The sequence below is a fragment of the Heterodontus francisci genome, chromosome 3 (assembly GCF_036365525.1).
Source record: "Heterodontus francisci isolate sHetFra1 chromosome 3, sHetFra1.hap1, whole genome shotgun sequence".
Taxonomy (NCBI): Eukaryota; Metazoa; Chordata; class Chondrichthyes; order Heterodontiformes; family Heterodontidae; genus Heterodontus; species Heterodontus francisci.
Window position 1 is genome coordinate 99046511 of NC_090373.1, and position 20348 is coordinate 99066858.

Consider the following 20348-nt stretch of genomic DNA (forward strand, 5'->3'; position numbering starts at 1 on the left):
GATCGGCGCAGGCTTGGAGGGCCGAATGGCCTGTTCCTGTGCTGTACTGTTCTTTGTATTCCCATTGTGACCATATCCTACCTCTGCAATCTTCTCCAGTCCTACATCTGAACTCGCAATACTATGAATTCATCCCCTACCGTTGGTCTGCCATTGGTGACAGTGTGTTCATCACAGCCTTGCATGCTGTAATTCTTTTCCTGAAACGTTCCACCTTGTTACTTTTTCGACTTCTCAAAACCTAGCTCCCTTTTTGGCTACTCCCTTGACCAACTTTCCTAACTTTGGTGTCCATTCTCATGTCAAGCAACTTGGGATGTTTAACTATGTTAAAAGACATTAAATAAATTTGAATTATTTTAGATTCAAGTTATGCAATCAGACAACTTTGTTTTTATTCTAATTATTTCATTGGGTATGTAATTCAAAACCAGTTTGGACATCCCAAACAGTCAGTGAGTATAAACAATGAAGCGGTTGTTTATCTGTTAAGCTGTTTTGCAGTAAGCGATAGTGTCCTCAAAACTGCTTCCTGTTACTATAAACAGGAATCCATTATGCCTTTAAACACAAAAAAGCTTATTTCTGATTTTGTTTTCTAATTGTGCAAAGGTGATTTTGAACAACAAAATTTTGCAAGTTTGAAACAATTTAGGAGTAGCACAAAGAAAACCATAAATATAAGACAACATGAGAGTCAACACATTTACAATGTAAGGGTACAGAAAAGCAAAGCAAAAATAATGCATAGCAGAATGAAGCACTAAAATTATCATCTAAGTATCAAAAAGCTGTTTGAGTTTTGGAGAAAACTCAATCCTGTAACACGCTGAAACATTTTCCAGATAATAACCAGATATTTAAATATCTATTCACATTCTAAAAACAAGGTAATCAATTCATATTTTACATATCCTGTTTAAAAAATATTCAGCCACACTTTGTGATAATTCAGCAAATGATATATGAAAACGAAATGAAAAATATAATGTAATGATTTTTATTTTAAAACAATTTACAATCACACTTAAAAACCATTAGCCGACATCAATAATCACATCACAAACATATAATAAAGTTTAGAAATTAATCTTACTATATAAATTCGACCACCAATGCTTTCTTTCTTTACTTGGCTTCAATTTAAATCACTGTTTAAAATTTATATAACACATAAAATTTTTATTTTATTTAGTAATATAATTTGAGAAAAGCATGCTATGTGCTCAACAATGACAAAATCACAAAGGAATGAAAAATTTAATTCTCACTTGAACATTGGTTGAATTTTGACATTAGATTTTTTTTTAAAAAACCTTTCCACATCTATGAAAATTGTTCATGTGCATTTGATTCAAGCAGGTGTATATTTAGCACCTCTCCTCACCCTAAAATGCTCAGCTAGCTTACCTAGACCAGTTTCTATGCATTCACAGATATTAGTAATCCATAAACCAGTTAATAATGCATTTACCTCAGGCTCTTAAAATCATTACTCCTTTGGTTTAAGTAAATCGATTCAAAAGTGATAGCAGAAAAGAGCTTGTAGTGAAAGTAAATGAACACTGAATCATACTGCTTTGACCATATTAGTAAATCATACTTTTGCCATTTTGAATTATTTACTGCTCTCAAAAAAGAAATATTTACACCCACTGATCACATGCAAAATTCTTCCCTCAGGTTTTGACTAGGAAACGGTCAATGCACTGCTGCCCCCTGGAAATGAAATTGGGGTTCAAAGGCCCATTGGCACAAGTGTCTCATGAATTTGAACAGCAATTTAATCAAACCTTACATACCTGTTTTATTTTTAAATATCGACATAATAATTTGGCTAATGGCAGTTTTGGAGTAGACCAATCAACATTTAATACTGTTTAACATCAATATTTAAAAATTTCAGCAAAATTATATTAGCTGTCATGCTAGGCCCCCACCTGCGAAGAATGAGGCACATTAATTTTGTCATGAACATTGATTTTAAACTGTTGCTGGAGTGAGAAAATGACTTGTTAAACAGATTAGCCGTGGCTGGACAAGATATTTGCATGTTAACAGACAGTGCTTGGAAGGACAAAGGACCAGTCCCTGACTCATTCAATCCACAATGGACCTTGAACACCAGGTATTGTATGTAAGAGGAGCATTCCAGAGACTGCTAAAATGAGACAATCCAGGCCTGGTTAGACCAGCTGGTCACATGACTAACTGGCTGTTCCAGGGTCTTTTGAACTAGCCACAGAGAGTTTGAACTCAGAAAGACTGTTTGATCCTGGACTGAGAAGATCTCTCCTGTCTGGCTGCTCCCATCTCTTTCTCACAAGCCTCTGAATCCACTGAATACACATGAACCCCAAGAGAGAAAAGTCTCCTACAGGGAACAAGGTTTAAGACGAATACTGGGCCCCAACGAAAAGCAAGATCTCCCAATAATCAAGGACTCCACAGTGAACTAGAAGAACCGTAACAAAAACTCTTCAGATATTGCCTCAAATCTTTACACTTTATTTTTCTTCTGCTCTTTTCTGTCTCTATTTATATGTGTGTATCACACATGCATGCTAGCGTGGGCGCGTCGTGTATCCATAGGCGTCAACTGAATTAGAGTTTAAGTTCAAGATTAATAAATTTCAACTTTACTTTTTTAAACCTCAGAAAACCTGGTTGTGCTGGTTTCTTTACCTTATAATTGGAAAGCGGTGAACGAGGATTCATCAAGGGGGTGCTAAAAACAGTGTGTTTTAAATTAAACCATGTTACGGTAAGACCAGGTGAAGGCTGAGAGGGACCCCTAGACACATTTCTCACCTGGTCGTAACATAGCCAAGAATAATTGTGAAGGATAAAATGAGCTGCAATTAAAATTAACCCTTTTTGGTACAGGAAGTAATATGAATGTTGAAATGTTTCCATTTAACACGTGAAAACTTAAGATTTTAGTATGCCCTTTAACATCTCCAAGGGTGATCCTGAATATCCTCTAGTTGGGTGAATATCTACTGACTATTGGGAAAACACAAATGAGGCACATAATGCATTTCATGTAGTCTCAAGTGCCAAAATGAATTTGTAACTCATTGTTGGAAATTTAATAGACTGTACACCAGTACGGCTTGCTGAGACAGGTTATATTTAATGAATTAAAGATTTCAGACCCATTGATTTAATCAGGATTTATACTAATGTAGCTATGCAAGTTAGTCTGAAACAAATGCAAATGAAATGAGTACTCCTCTAAACAGCTTTCTTTCTAAATAACTGTGTTGGCTTAATTTTTTTAGGTCACAGAAACAAAACACTACTTTCTCAGGTAATCTCTTACTGACAGCAGAAAATTAATTTGTGTCTATTCACTAACGGCAGCAGCATTCAAGTTAATAATGTTTGCAAAAATAAAAGCAGCATATATAAGATATAGATATATATTCTTTATAGATATATAGTATATCTATATATTATATAAATATATTTTAAATGAATTAGAAGCTACAATATTACATGTTGACCAAATGTCAATAAAGCAATACTGAACTTTAAACTTTCCAATTGAAGTAGCTGAAATGCAAAATAATGATCATGTAAAAAAACTTGTTTAATTTTAAGTGACCTCAACCCTCATTTCCTATGAGGTTCTATTACTATATTTTTTTCATTTTACAAGCCATAAGAACCAATGTTGACAGTTAGATTCTCCTGCTTAACATTGCTTCAGTGCAGTGCAGTGCTTTTTACAGCCATTTCCCTCTGTATTCTGATTTGTGTCCCTGGATGCGATAATAGTTCTTTTATCTGATTAAGTTTGCACAGTACTGTAATGGTTTCTTTCTGCAGGGCATTCCTAATTACGTCAGAATCACGCTTTTTCCCTGAAGAAGAAAAGATAAAAATGTGTTTCATTTAACAAAAGCAGATTTAATTCTACTATTTATGATTCAAATTAAAAACATGTAAAAGAAATGTAGACTGTGTTGCTTGCACAACCATCATTATAAATAAATACTGGTAGAATCCATGCGCACAAGCCGATTCAGCTTATTTCTAACTTAATTTTGTGAAATGAATAAATCTGCATAGTCTGTGGCAAGAGCTCAAACAGTTTTACATATGGACTATCTTCAATCATTTTAGATTTATTCTGTGTTCTTGTATTTCACTACCTTTGCTGCTACAATAAAAAAAGTAGTTGTGCAAATTAAATCCATGAAATTGGTGACATTGAGAAGAACCAAATCAACATTTTCGATACTTGAGACCTTTTCATCATATTTGAGGTCCAAACACAAGCATTTAGCAGAAGATCACTCTTTCCTGCAGTAGAGGCTTTGGAGAACCTTGGAAGAATAAATTGTGACGGTCTTGATTATTTTCATTTCAATTAAATTTTTTCCCCCAGCTTTTCATCCTTGGTACATTGAATGCTCGAGATAATGATCATGTGTAGTCATAAAAATATTCTCTGCATACACTAAACACGTGTTTTAAAATGTAACATTTTCATTTCTTGTTGCCAGTGTTTGGGTCAGTGTCATTTAACGTTATTTGCTGCCCATTTGTATTCCGTTTTGCTTTAGTTTGTGTTTCCTCTAGGTACTGCTGTACAGCCTTAATCACAGCGGCCTCCACTAGTCGTTTACTCAGACTGACCAGTTCTTCCTCATCAGGTTCATCCTTTTCTCCTACACACCACAACAAACAAAACAGGTCAGGTATCACCTCAGAGCAGAGTACATCAAATCTATACCACATTCAGCAACAACAACTTGCATTTATATAGCACCTTCAAAGTGGAAAAACATCCCAAGATGCTTTCCAGAAGTATATCATTTCCTGTTTGTGATCAAGCTTAAATGATCAACTTCTCTGTTGAAGCATTAATACAATATTTCACAATTTTTCCAAGTGAACTATGTTTAGGGACTGGAAGGTATATTCACAGTTTGAGAAATATTTTCTCTAAAACAAAATTTCATAAAGGACCCAATGCGAAATGTCACACTTTTTTCATGCTCATTCAGGGTTAATAGTGAGGAATGCTAGAGCTGAGGAATGAAGCTCTTCTCATTTCAGGCACTCAATGTTTGCCATCAAGCACTCCCATGTCAGGAACAGCATATTTATCTACCCAGTTGAGATGACAGTTTCTAGTTGTATGCCCATGACCCAATAAAAACGGAACTAAGATTGTCCTTATAGCCAACAACGAGAAGAAATTTCATCCTGTTAGTCTGGGCTGGGTTTAAACCATGGTCACAGATGGGAAAGGCCATTGTATAACTCATTGTGCCATTCAGTTTTCCATTATTCTAAGCCTTATCAAACAGCATACAGCAAATTTGTCTTCCACTCAGATGACTATGCCTATACTTTGAAGTTGTACGAGTCTTATTCAGTACTAAATTGGAACTTGAGATCATCAACATGAGTTTGCAACAAGATTTACTCTGTTCAAGTCCAGAATTCTAATTCTCTCTTATTTTTGCACACAAAAGTGTGCAAAACTGGAGTGCTGACTTGGGTTGCATTAGAATGCCGTAGTGGAAGTTTGGTAACTGAGGATAATTAAGGGTTAATTTTATCTTAAGTCTAATCTGTCTTTTAGTTAGCAGATTAACTTAACAGTTGCTGTTTGGGTTGGAGAAGGTGAGTTTTAGACCAGCTTTAAACAGAGTTCACTCAGGCTCTGCTTGCAGCTGCACCTTGTTATTAGAGAATTGGCTTAAACCAGTTTTCAGGGGCGAGAGTCAGTCAGTATAAAAGTGAGCCATCTTACAGTGCTGACTTTGTTTGCATTGGAGTGCTGACATGGGTTGCATTAGAGTGCTTTAGTGGAAGTTTGGTAACTGAGGAAGTTCGGTGAGGAGGGAGCGAGGAGCTAATTTCATTTCCTACCTGTCCTCAGTGGGGGGAACCGAGAGCTTCCAAAGAGCACAGCTGACTGGTGAGTAAGTCCTGGTGGGTATTTTTCAAAGTGGATTGAATTGTAAGTCATTGTTTTAGCAAGACTTAATTGTTTTTTAAATTATAATCTTCTATAGTTTTAAATTTAAAGGGTTTAGTCATGGCAGGAGAGCTTGAAGCCGTGGTTTGCTCCTCTTGCTGCATGTGGGAATCCGGGAACATTTCCAGTCCCTGGGACCAGCATGTGTGCAGGAAGTGTGTCCAGCTGCAGCTTCTGGAAGCTCGGGTTTCAGAGCTGGAACGGCGGCCGGAAACACTGTGGAGCATCCGCGAGTCTGAGAGCATTGTGGATAGCATGTATAGAGAGGTGGTCACACTGCAGCTGAAGGGACTTGAGGAAGGAAGGAATGGGTGACCACCAGGCAGTCAAAGAGAATCAGGCAGGTAGTTCAGGAGTCCCCTGGGGTCCCGCTTGCAAATCGGTATTCCATTTTGGAAGCTGATGAGGCTGGTTCCTCCAGGGAGTGCGGACAGAGCCAAGCGTCTGGCACCACAAGCAGCCTGTCTGCATAGGAAGGGGGAAAGAGAGGAAGAGCAATAGTAATAGGGGATTCTATAGTCAGGGGAACAGATAGGCGCTACTGTGGCCATCAACGTGACTCCAGGATGGTGTGTTGCCTCCCTGATGCGAGGGTCCGGGATGTCACTGAACGGCTGCAGGGCGTCCTGAAGGGGGAGGGTGATAAGGCAGAGGTCACGGTACATGTTGGTACCAATGACATAGATAGAAAGAGGGATGAGGTCTTGCATCAAGAATTCAGGGAGTTAGGCAGTAGACTAAAAAGCAGGACCTCTCGGGTTGTAATCTCTGGATTACTCCCAGTGCCACGTGCTAGCGAGTATAGAAATAGGAGAATAGCACAGATGAACGCGTGGCTTAAGAGTTGGTGCAGGAGGGAGGGTTATAGCTTCCTGGACCACTGGGACCGTTTCTGGGGAAGGTGGGACCTGTACAAACGGGACGGTCTACATCTGAACCAGAGAGGGACTAACATCCTTGCTGGTGGGTTTGCTAGTGCTGTTGGGAAGAGTTTAAACTAATTTGGCAGGGGGAGGGGATGCAGACTCCTAGCATAATAGGGACACAGCTAAGCACAGGAAAGCAAACAAGTCAGAGGGAATACAGTGGAAGTAAGTTTCAAGGGAGTAAGACCAGGATGGAAGGCCTCTACTTTAATGTCAGGAGTATGACAGGTAAAACGGATGAGTTAAGGGCAATGATTGACACGTGGAATTGTGATATAGTAGCCATCACGGAGACATGGTTGAGGGAGGGGCAGGATTGGCAGCTCAATATCCCGGGATCTCGAATCTTCAGGCGAGACAGAGGAGGGGTAAAAGAGGAGGGGGCATTGCAATATTAGTTAAGGAGTCAGTTACTGCAGTAAAAAGAGAGATGATATCTTGGAAGGGGCATCAAATAAAGCTTTATGGGTAGAGTTTAGGAATAAAAAAGGGACCGCCACATTGCTAGGTGTTTATTATAGACCCCCAGATAGTCAGTGGGAAATTGAGGAGCAAATATGTGCGCAATTTGCAGAGGTGTGTAAAAATAATAGGGTAATTATATTGGGTGATTTCAACTTTCCCAACATTAATTGGGATAGTCATCGTGTTAAGGACTTAGATGGAGTGGAGTTCGTAAAATGTATACAGGAGAACTTTTTAGCTCAATATGTAGAGGATCCAACAAGGGAGGGTGCAGTGCTGGACCTAATTCTGGGGAATGAAGCTGGACAGGTGGTTGATGTGTTGGTGGGGGATCATTTTGGTGATAGTGACCATAACATGGTACAATTTAAGCATGTTATGGAGAAAGAAATAGACAAGTTGCAAAAAAAGGTTTTGGATTGGAGGAGAGCGAATTTTAGTAAAATAAGGCAGAATCTGGACAAGGTAGACTGGAAAGAGTAACTTGTTGGGAAATCTACAGAAGAGCAGTGGGGGCATTCAAAAAGGAAATGGGGAGGGTACAGGCCCAACATGTTCCCTCTAGGGTAATAGGTAGGAGCAACAAGCCCAGAGAGCCATGGATGACCAGAAACATTCAGGGTACGATGAGAAGGAAAAGAGAGGCTTTTAGCAAATACAAGGAGAGCAAATCAATGGAAGCATTAGTGAAATACAGAAAAGAGGGGATATGAGAAAGCTCTGGCTGGTAAAAGTAGGGAAAATCCCAAGATATTCTATAAGTATATCAATGGGAAGAGGATAACCAGGGAAAGAGTAGGACCCATTAGGGACCAAGGGGGAAATTTGTGGGTGGAGCCAGAGGACATTGGTATGGTGTTGAATGAATACTTCATAACTGCCTTCACCCAAGAGAATGAGGATGTAGATATGGAACTTAGAGAGCGAGACTGTGAGGTTCTTGAGCAAATTGTCATAGGAAGTGACAAGGTATTGGAGGTTTTGGAAGGCTTAAAAGTGGACAAATCTCCAGGTCTGGACGATTTGTGTCCCAGGATGCTGTGGGAGGCGAGGGTGGAGATTGCAGGGGCTCTGACCCTAATTTTTAATTCCTCTCTGGCCACAGGGGAGGTGCCAGAGGACTGGAGAACAGCTAATGTGGTCCCACTATTTAAGAAAGGTTGTCGAGATAAGCCAGGAAACTACAGACCAGTGAGTTTCACGTCAGTGGCAGGGAAACTATGGGAGAAAATTCTGAAGGAGAGAATCTATCTCCACTTGGAGAGGCATAATTTGATTTGGAATAGTCTGCATGGCTTTGTCAGAGGGAGGTCATGCCTAACAAATTTGATTGAATTTTTTGAGCATGTGACCAGGTAGATGAGGGTAGTGCAGTTGATGTAGTTTACATGGATTTCAGTAAAGCCTTTGACAAGGTCCCACATGGGAGACTTATCAAGAAAGCAAATGCACATGGGATACAAGGTAACTTGATAAGGTGGATTCAAAATTGGCTTAGCTGTAGGAGACAGAGAGTGATGACAGATGGCTGTTTTAGTGACTGGAAGCCAGTGTCCAGTGGCGTACCACAGGGATCTGTGCTGGGTCCCCTATTGATGACACAAAGATTGGCCGAGTGGTTAACAGTGAGGTGGAGTGTCTTAGGTTACAGGAAGATATAGACGGGATGGTTAAATGGGCAGAAAAGTGGCAGATGGAATTTAAACCTGAAAAGTGTGAGGTGATACACTTTGGAAGGAGTAATGTGACACGGAAGTATTCAATGAATGGCCTGACACTGGGAAGTTCCTAGGAACAAAGGGACCTTGGTGTGTTTGTCCATAGATCTCTGAAGGCAGAAGGGCAGGTTCATAGGGTGGTGAAAAAGGCATATGGGACACTTGCCTTTATCAATCGAGGCATAGATTACAAAAGCAGGGAGGTCATGTTGGAGTTGTACAAAACTTTGGTAAGGCCACAGCTGGAATACTGTGTGCAATTCTGGTCGCCACATTATAGGAAAGATGTGATTGCATTGGAGGGGATGCAGAGGCGATTCACCAGGATCTTGCCTGAGATGGGACATTTAAGCTATGAAGAGATGTTGGATAGGCTTGGGTTGTTTTCACTGGAGCAGAGAAGACTGAGGGGTGACCTGATCGAGGTGTACAAGATTATGAGGGGCATGGACAGGGTGGATAAGGAGCAGCTGTTCCCCTTAGTTGAAGGGTCAGTCACGAGGGATCAGAAGTTTAAGGTGAGGGGCAGGAGGTTTAAGGGGGACTTGAGGAAGAACTTTTTTACCCAGAGGGTGGTGACGGTCTGGAATGCCCTGCCTGGGAGGGTGGTAGAGGCGGGTTGCCTCACATCCTTTAAAAAGTACCTGGATGAGCACTTGGCACGTCATAACATTCAAGGCTATGGGCCAGGTGCTGGCAAATGGGATTAGGTAGACAGGTCAGGTGTTTTAATGCATTGGTGCAGACTCGATGGGCCGAAGGGCCTCTTCTGCACTGTATTATTCTGTGATTCTGTGATGATCATATGGACTGTTTTTCACTCCCTGTAAAGTGCAGGCTGGCAGGAATTGATCTCTTATTTTTCTGTCTTCTTTACAAATTTTGATTACATCCCCCATGAAGAACAGACTGCTAGTCAATCTGTTCTTCAAAGTGCTTTCCCAAAAATATTTTTAACATCATGCAGTAAAAAAGAGACTCCATTCATCTGAAAAAAATGTGAATTAGGTTTCATTATTGATACTGTAATCCTGAAAAAAGTGATTTGGTACAAATTTATCAATCAGCTAAAAATATTAAAACACAAAAAACAACTTTTGTAAAAATTTTATCTTTTTGTGGTTACACATTAAGGGCTAAATGTTACTAGCCCTCCAGCTTCAGGGATGGTGGGTGGGGGCATGGAAAATTCTTCCAGGAAAGGCCCACCATGACCTCAACACCGAGAAGGTCTTGCTGCATTTTACCAGCGTCGGCGAGGCCACAGTGCGGCCCCACCCCCCACTGCCACTCGGTGGTGGGCCTTCATTTCAGTATGTTAATAAAGGTTAATGCATGCAAATAAACTTAACCTGGGCCTGACGGCCATCCCACGCCGATATTCTGGCCTTCGGATCCACTGCTGGGGAGGGGGGAGCAGTGAAATTCTCAGGGTCGGGGTGGGTGGGGAACAGTGAAAGCTGATTCAATTGGCTGAGGGGATGGTGAGAAGGGGTTGAAGGGCAAAGAGTGCAAAGTTTGGGGTTGAAAGGTCGATACAGGCAAAAATGGTTTTCCGGGGGGTGGGGGGGAGAGCTAAATAAATATATTGTGGGGGGGTGGGGTGGAAGAAGGGCTTTGATGTTCAATTTACTGTTTTTATTGAAACTTGATTTGCTGGTCTCTTCAAAATTTTACATCAGCTGTCAGGGCTTGAAGCCCTTTAAAACTGGCGCCGGTGCCTGCGTGGTGGCGCTGGAGGCTGTTGCCGGGGATGGAATGGCCACCCTCTCTAAGTCATCGGGGGCGGCCGCTCCGCTCCCTCCATTTAAATGAGCCCCCGTGGGAAATATCGCGGGGGCTCAGCGATGGCAGATCTGCGTGAGCGGGCCGCCGAGATCAGAGCGTGCTGCCGCGATTTGCAGCACGCTCATAAAATTCAGCCCTTAAAATGAGAAACAGAACATGGAGTTGAGTGCACAATTACTGTACAAGAACTGGATCACACTCTTTATCCCAGGAGATATAAACAAGATTGTTACTTCCCAGAACATTGACTAGCTTTCACTTTAATTAAAGTGCTGCAGCCATTAAAAGGGGCATTAACAAGTGGAATAGAGTTTTCTAAATATATTGGTCACAGCCAAATGAGAACAATGTGGTTCATGACAATGTGCTGTGCAGATCAGCACTGCAACACAAAATGTAATTGCTAAACGAAATGACAATGACATACATGGAAAATGGAAACCTTTGAAGAACTGGCTGCTCTCAACTTGTGGACTGGGTGAGAGATGACTACACTAGTTAGTAAATATCACACTTTGAAAGCAGATTAGTTCTTCATGAGAAAACTACTTAATACTCTAAACTTACCTCATAATTTGACAAGTTCATCTGTGGAAGAGGCAAAACAATTTAACTGTACCATTTCTGAATACTGGAAATTTAGAAACGAACTGCATCTCAAATTTGTTGATTGAGGATAGCTTTGTTTTCCATAAACCAATCCACAACAGGAATAATAATTTAAACGTGTGTGTATGTTTGTCCTAAATATTACATAAGATTAATGGGTTCTTAGGAGCAATTGCAGGTCAGCAATATGAACAAGGAGGTCAGCTGATATCACAAGCTACAAAGGCAAAGATCAGGTTCTTCTGAACAGCAAGATTGGATCATTTTACATAATACTTTTTGCTAATATTAGTCTGTTTTGGGGTTTCTGGCAGTTGATAAAGCTAATTTTAATTTTCAGTGAAGATAAGAAGGAAGGATTTATGTAGTGCCTTTCAGAACATTCAAAATGCCCTTTCACAATCAACAACTCATGGAATTGAAGGCAAATTATTGACCTAATCAGGAAATTGGCTGAGTAGCAGGTGACAGAAAGTAAGAATAAAGGGCAGTTACTTTACTTGGCAAGATGTAACTAGTGGTGTTCCAAAGGGATTATTTATTTATGACTTAGGTGATGGCTTAGAGAGCCACAGATCCACATTTGCCATAGATAGGCATCATTATAAACAATGTAGATGGAAGCATAAAATTAGAAAGAGATATTAATAGATTAAGTGAATGGGAAAAACTGCGGCAAATAGATTTCAATGTCGGCAAGTGTGAGGTCATCCACTTTGGACGAGGAAAGGATAAATCAGAGTACTTCCTAAATGGTGAAAGGTTAGGAACAGTCGAGTTTCAAGAGACTTAAAGGTCCATGTTCATGGATTGTTAAATTGACAAAGACAAGTATAGAAAATAGTCAAAAAGTCTAATGGAATGCTGGCATTTATACTGTCACGAAAATATTCTATATTGAATGATGATTTTTAATCCGATGGCTGGAAACTGAATTGAATCCTAAAAAAGAAAGGAACAGATAAAAGGTGACTCTATACTAGCAGCCACCCCAATTTGCATCACTGTACTCCACATTCCAATGCATTGAGGTGGAGAAAGATTGTCTGCACAATTCCCTCAAAAACAATGGCCCGGGGAATCTGAATGAACTACCCATCCTGTTCCCATTATCAAAGCATCAAGGCCATCATCTGAATATTAAACTGGCGGAGACGAACCACTCAAACTTAATCACTTGAACAATGGGACCCTGGTTGTGAGAATGGAATTCCTAGACATGGACTGATTAAGTTGCAAGAGGGAATACACACAGGTAACCACCATGCTTGAATCACAGGGTGATGGTCATGTGACAGGCCCACCATCTGTGTGCTTAAGCTGATGTTTTCTCTGCAGCAGCCAGTCAGACAAGCAGCTAGACACTGACAAGAGAAGACCCAAGTTGGGTCCCTCCTTCCTCTCTCTCCAATCCAGCTTGCAAGCTTTAAACCGTGCCTGCTGACCATGACCACCTAAGCATATCCCTGCTGCAGACAGAGACTCCTTGAAGGAAATCAGCCATATTGCTGCCTCCAGAAGAACCATCAAAAAAGGTGTCCACATCTTCAAACTGGAAGCCTTTGGACCACCAAAGGAAAGTTAGTGCGACCGCGGAATTCAGCCTGAAGCAGCCGAGTCACCAACCTCCACACCCTTTTATTTCTCTGGGCTCTAATTCGACCAATCTATCCTTTCCCACTCTGTAACCTATTTGTGTGTGTGTGTAAACTTCAAGTGTGTATGTGTGTGTGTGAAAGTTGGAGTGTATTTTATTATATTACTCAGATTGGTTTAAATACAACAAAGCTAACCTTTTTGTTAAACTCAAGAAAATCTGTCCAATTGGTTCTCTTTATTATCACGGCGTGTAAGCAGTTAAACACTCACTGAATTGGCAAGTATATCCACTTCAAAAAAAAAATCTGTTGTGGTCAAACAGGAGAGGGAAAAGAGGGGAAGCCTTCGACCCCTCCTCACCCGATCGTAACAATATCTAGAGTACTAGAATACAAGGGGGTAGAAGTCATGCTTTGGCTATACAAAGCCCTAGTTAAACAACACCTGGAGTAGTACTATGTTCAGTTCTGGATACCACACCCTAGGAAGGATATTGTGGCCTTGGAGGGAGTGCAGCCTGGTTTACCAGAATGATACCTTGACTCCAAGGGTTAAATTACAAGGAGAAATTACACAAAATAGGGTTGTATCCTCTGGAATTTAGAAGGTTAAGGGGTGATTTGATCCATGTTTTCAAGATATTAAGAGAACTGATAGGGTAGATAGAGAGAAACCATTTCTGTTGACCGGGGAGTCTAAGTAGGGGACATAGCCAAAAAGTTAGACCAGGGCCGGGATTATATGTTGGGTGGACGGGAGCTGGCCACTGACTGAAAAGTCGGTGGCTAACCCGCTTCCACCTCGCCTGGAGATCTGTTCCGTATTTTACGGGTCCCCAGGCTTTAATTGTTCCGAGGCGGGACTTCCACCCGCTTGTAAAGGGTGTAAAGGGCCCCACCCTATGTAAAGGGCGGCGGAGGCGGGAGCGGGTCGGGAAAGCCTCCCAGAGCTTCCCGCTCCATTTTACGCCCCCCCCCCCACCCCCGCCACCATCCTGCTCATTGGGGTGGCGTAAAATTCCGGCCCAGGTCTTTCAGGAGTGAAGTCAGAAAATACTTCTACATGCAAAGGGTACAGGAGTTTGGAACTTGATTATACAAACTGCAGTTGATGCTAGATCAATTGTTAATTTAAAAACTGAGATTGATAGATTTTTGTTCACCAAAGGTATGAAGGGATATGGGACAAAGCAGGGTATATGGAGTTAGGTCACAGATCAACCATGATCTCAGTGAATGGTGGTACAGGCTTGAGGGGTTAGTGGCAACTCCTGTTCCTATATTCCTATGGTTATGTCTCCTAAAAGCTCTGTAGGGTTTATTAATGAACCATACAAAAGGAATTCTTCATAATGAAAGTACTCCCCACAGTGTTGAATTCTTCTATAAAGCTAATTTTACTTTTGTAAGTGCTTTTTCAATGAAGACAAAGAAGGAAGGGAAGATTTGTGTAGTGCCTTTCAGGATAACCCAAAGTGCTTCTTCACAGCCAATGAAGAGCTTTTGAAGGGCAGTCATTATTGTAATATAGGCAGACATGACAGCCAATTCGTAAACAGCAAGATCTCACAATCAGAAATTAGATAAATAACCAGATAACCTGCTTTGGTCATGTTGATTGAGCATTAAATGCTGTCTACTGGGGCAGCACTCCCTGCTCTTCAGGTATTGCCACAAGATCTTTTACATGCACCTGAGAGAGCAGACAGGGCCTCAGTTTAATGTCTTATCTAAAATTCAGCGCCTCTGACAGTGCGGCACTCCCTCAGTACTGCACTACAGGGTCTCTAATAAAGCATGAACACCCATGACGAAGGACAGTTAAGCTTATCTCAGGATATATCTATGTTGTCATAATGGTGGAGCATTGTCATAATGGATCAAATCACAGACAAGAGGATGATCTAATAAACAACAGCAGCAGCATTTATGTGGCGTATTAAAACCTCCCAAGGCACTTCACAGGAGCGTTATCAAAGAAAGTCTGATGCTGTGCCACATAAGGAGGAGATATTAGGACAGGTAACCAAAAGCTTGGTCAAAGAGGTAGGTTTTAAGGAGTGTATTAAAGGAGGAGAGAGAGGTAGAGGAGTTTAGGGGAAAATATTTCAGAGCTTAGGACCTTAGCAGCTGTAAATGGTGGAGAGATTAAAATCGGCCTTGAGGCCAGAATCAGAGAAGCACAGAGATTGTTGAGGGTTACAGGGCTGCAGGAGGTTACAGAGATAGGGAGGGGCAAGGGCATGGAGGGATTTGAACACAAGGACAAGGATTTTAAAATTGAGGCATTGCTGGACACGGAGCCAATGTAGGTCAGCAAGGACAGCGATGATGGGTGAATGGACATGGTATGAGTTAAGATACCGGCAGCAGAGTTTTAGATGAACTCAAGTTTACAGACTATGCACTGTATAGTACAAAGTACAGTTCTCCCATTGGTAAAAAGACTGCCCAGTAAACTACAGAAGGTATATTTTACAAATTTCCTAATCAGGAACACATATCGGGAATTCAGTAACAGAAGTAAGCAGGCAACGCAGGATTTTCCATTCACTGGATAGAAAATCTGCGGAACCATTAATTACTGCATCACAATTCCCAACATGCATTCCTGTCAGGTGGAACTCCATGTTGGCAGCAAAAATTTGTAAACCATATCCTATAGACAACAAGATCACAGATTCAATTTGTGGTATGTACTGAGTAAGATGATGTTAATGCACATTAGTGTTCCGAGGTCAGGGGTAGAAATCATCCAGGATTCCTGCTCTTAATTTTTATTCAGCAACCTTTGCTCTAACGTTTGCTTTTGTGAGCATGTGTGTGCAGTCAAATCTTGTACCCTATGGATGTGTAAGTCTGAGTTTGACTGAATGGGAGGCGGGGAATAGGGGAGTGCAGTTTAGCAATCTGGAGACCTGTAAGTACGAGTTTCCTCAGGTCCTGCCAAACTTAATAGGAGGACTTGATTAACATTTTTGGAATCTGTTTCCTGGGTGCAACCAGTCAGAATGAAAGACAGGCTGTAAAGGCCTGCGTGGGTTCATGATTTCCTATTTTTAAAAAATTCTTTCATGGGCATCGCTGGCAAGGCCAGCATTTGTTGCTCATCTCTAATTGCCCTTGAGAAGATAGTGGTGATAATTAGTTTTAAATAAAGTGTAAAGTTTTCAAACATTTTGTTTGTCCCTTGACTTTATTTTTGAGGCATAGATATATATGAATTGGGGAGTCTATCATGTTTCTGCAGCAGGATGGATTTGACAGGATAGATTTGCTGGGTCAAAAGTACTTTCTCATTCTGCAATTTTTGTCCTTACTGCACCACATATTTATAGGAAGGAATGTTTTAATAGCTTTATTATCTTGAGTGCTTAGGAGCACATATAAAAAAATCATCTATTGTGAACTCATGAAAAGGAATTCTTAGTAGGAGTAGTCAAGGAAACATTGTTCTGTTATTCTTATAAAGAGGTCAACACTTGGTAGACAGGCAAATATCGAGCATTGCAGAGCCAGCAACTCAGCCTGATTTACACAGATATCAAGTAGCTGTTGGTCACCATCAAATGGAAAATGTTGTAACTAAATCTGAAAAGTAAGCCAAATAAAGTATTCTTCCTGGAAGACTAAACTACAGACAGTCAGTTATTTCAGTATTGCAAGCTTCATTATTTTATAAGGCATACCATTTTCTAAAAAAATTAAAATCTATCAAAATTATTCCAACTTAGCAAACTGAATTGTAAGAGGAAAATAAAAGGCATGCACTCAAAGATGACATTATTAATTCCAAAAGTAAAGCTCCAATGGTTTGCAGCACCTGAATTCCATGTCAATTACATTAGTATCTTAAGGGTAGATTTTCCAAGTTCTTACATATGGTGAGGCACTTGGCACACCATGAGTGTACATATTGGAATATTGCGGAAAGCAGCTCCACAAGCTTCCAATGAAAGTTTGAGGTGTCTTACATTATATGAGAACTCATAAAAACTGCTGTTTAAAATAAAATGTAATAAAATATTTCATTTTAATAGCACTTTGTGTTGAAACATACCAGAATTATTCACACAATAAATTACTTTCGAGTCCTGTGACTGATATGTAGACAAATACTGCAACTATTCTGCAATTTAAGGGCTGAATTCTATAGCCCCCTGATGTTGGGAGTCGCGGTGAGGGGAAATGTCTCTGGGAGAGGCCCGCCACAGGCCTCGATGCCAGGAAGGCCGGGCCCGATACTGCCGGCGGCGGCAAGGCCTCATGGCAGCAGCCCTGCCGCTCGGCAACAGGAGGTCAATCTGAATATTTAAATTTATTGAAATAAATGAATTAAATATGTACCCGCTCCTCCCGTCAGTCCCACTCCGATATTGTAGCCGATGGCCGGCACTCCCACGCGATGTGGGACACTGGTGGGGAGGGGGGTGCAGGTAGGTGTTTCAGTGTGGGGGGGGGGGAGGGGAGGGGAGCGGTGTCAAATTAATCTGATTGGTGGAGGGGTTGGTGGGAGGGTTAAAGATAAAAGTTTGTGAACTTTGGGGAGGTGGAAAGTCAGGTGCACAAGGTAGTATTTTGGGGGGAGAGAGGGCACAGAATGAAGTGTATATTTATTGGGGGGGGGGAGAGGGGCTATAAATATTCAATTAATTTTTAAAATAAAGTTTAATCTGATTTTTCCTTAAATATTTAAATTGTCATGTAGGGCTCGAAGCCCTATAAAAATGGCGCTGGCGCCTGCACAGTGGTGCCGGGCGCCTTTGCCAGGGATTGAACCGCCCGCCCCCTCTACGTTATCGGGATGGGGCAGTCCGACCCAGCCATGAAAATGAGCCACTGTGTTTAATATTGCGATGGTTCCATGACAAGCTGTCCCCGGCAGCGCGATGAAAAATTCAGCCCTTAGTGTCCCAGAATCGACAATGAAATAAATGAATGGGAATTTTTTTTGTGGTGTTGATTGCAGAGGAATATTGCTTAGGAGAACAGGATAGCATCTTGCTTTGCTTGGGATAGTGCCATGGAATTTTTAACATAAAACTGAGATACAGGAACAAGCACATTGCACCTCAGTTTACTATCTCATCCAAAAGGAGGACAGTACCTCTAACTATGCAACAGTCCCAGAGTAGAGCACTGGAGCTTAGAGTGATACAGGTCTTGAACCTAGTATGTACACAACATATTTAGCTCCTTATATTTCCTGAAATTAATACTTCTGCAAATTGATTATTCTTCTGTCATACTATGGTAAATGCCGAGGAATGTAGCGCCTTCAATATCAGAAGGATGTTTTGTTGTGGCTGTGATGTCACAATCTTACAGTCTATTATTGTGCTTAAGTCAGTCAACTCATTCCATTGCAACTGCATCCAATTTTCACATATAAAACGAGAAAACAGTAGATTGTTCAAAGCTAGCAAAATATAGTAACTATTTAACATTCATCAAAGCTTCATTGACCTTACGGTTCATTTTACTTCAAGCAAGTTCATTGTTTTTGAAGTGCTTTAAGAGATTCTGAAGCATAACAGATAAAAATTCCAGTAGACAAACTTCACATAAAAATATTCAACTACACTCTAATGTGTGTTATTTTCAGATATGTGGTAATCTACTTATTTTGCTTGTGAAAATAGCACAAAAGAAAACAGCACAGTCATGTCAAGCATTCATACATAAAGCTTATCTAACAGAGCTTCTGTCCTAATAGATGCTATATAAATGCAAGATTTTTTTCATTTATCTCTGAAAAACCAATTAAGCTTCACTAATCTAAACCTTAGAGACACCAATGAGTGACAACAGTCTATATATACAAAATACAGGTAAAATTATTTCAATATCTGATCATACTTCAAGCAGATTTCTCTGACCTGGGAATGTAGGTATGCAAGTTATGCACGACTTCGAGTGTGATCAACCACTTGGCTTAAAACTTGCAGCTGTGACTTTTATACTAATGCAAGAGGTACACTGAATTTTATGGTATCTGCCCCAATTTAAGGTTTGTTTTCTAATTGTAGGGCTTTTCACTCCCCAGTGCCTATGTCACTTCTTGAGTCAGGAATTTACAGAAAAGTACAGCTGATATGGAAATGAACCTCTTGTAGGAGGTTATTTTAAAAAAAACTGTTTAACTAACTAGCTGGTACCTTTAAAATCAAATTCAAATTGCACTTTTGTACAGATAATGTTCAAGGATGAGTACCATTATTGGATTACTATGTGGTTTGGGTTGGGAGAAATAGGAAGGAGCCTTTGTTGGCCTTGTGCACGTTGGAATGCAAAATCATCTTGGAAATAATTAAACAACTTCAAATTACTTGAATAGCCCCAATTCAATATTGATATTTAATGCTATTTTGTTTTATTACCTATTCCAATACATGAAAGATTGATTTTCATGAATTAAACTTGTACTATCTCAGTGACACATTCTAAGCCTTGTACAGTAGCATAAGGAAATGCTTGTCACACACGTTTCATAATCTCGCTGCCGAGATCACTTGGAGGGGGCAGTCTGTCCGTCCCCGGCAATGGCGTCAGCTGCCTATGCGCAGGTGCTGACGCCATTTTTAAACGGCTGTCAGTCCTACTGGCTAATTTAAATATTCAGAGGTAAATTGAATTAAAATAAATAAATGCATCTCTAATGCCCCTCTCCCACCCCCCCAATAACAATTAAATTAATTATTTGCCCTTTCCCCTCCAAAACACATTTTCTATCTGACCATTCCCCCCCAAACTGTGCAAACTTTCAACTACAACCCTTCCCACCATCCCCCACATCCACGACGTTAATTTGATCCCATTTCCTCCCACCCCCTACCGCACTGATAAACCTACCTCCCCCCTCCCCACCAGTGTTGCGCCTCGTTTCCCCAGACGGGGATCCGAAGGCATGGGAGTGCCGGCTGCTGGGCTGAAGATCGCACTGGGACATCAGGCGGCGGAGTGAACTTAAGTAAATCAACATTTTAAGTTATTTAAATATTTAAATTGGGGTCCTGTCACCGAGCGGTGGGGGGGGGGGGGGCGCCCACCACGAGGCCTTGCTGCTGCCGGTAATATTGGGCCAGGTTCTACCGGTGTCGGGGTGCATGGTGGTCCTCTCCTGGAGGCATTTTCCAGCCCCCCCCTCCGCAATGTGACTGTTGAAGTGTTACTGCAAGATTACTGTCTTTTTATTATTTTGCAGTGAACGGCAATCATTCACTGTCTTTCTTTACTACTGCCT

The 20348-nt window shown here is 41.0% G+C and overlaps 1 protein-coding gene across 5 annotated transcripts in view; it reads right to left on the reverse strand.

The window, feature by feature from the left end:
- Window positions 1–984: 984 nt before the first annotated feature.
- Window positions 985–20348, reverse strand: part of LOC137358811 (A-kinase anchor protein 7-like) — a 190790-nt gene continuing 171426 nt past the window's right edge. Inside the window, exon 8 of one of the 5 annotated variants that reach the window (XM_068025056.1) lies at window positions 985–3869. In XM_068025056.1, the coding sequence (XP_067881157.1) occupies window positions 3712–3869 (158 nt within the window). In that variant the 3' untranslated portion in view covers window positions 985–3711. Of the gene's footprint in view, window positions 3870–3912; window positions 4680–20348 lie in introns of those variants that run through there. The other 4 variants (XR_010971341.1, XM_068025055.1, XM_068025070.1 and 1 more) reach the window with 4 other exon arrangements.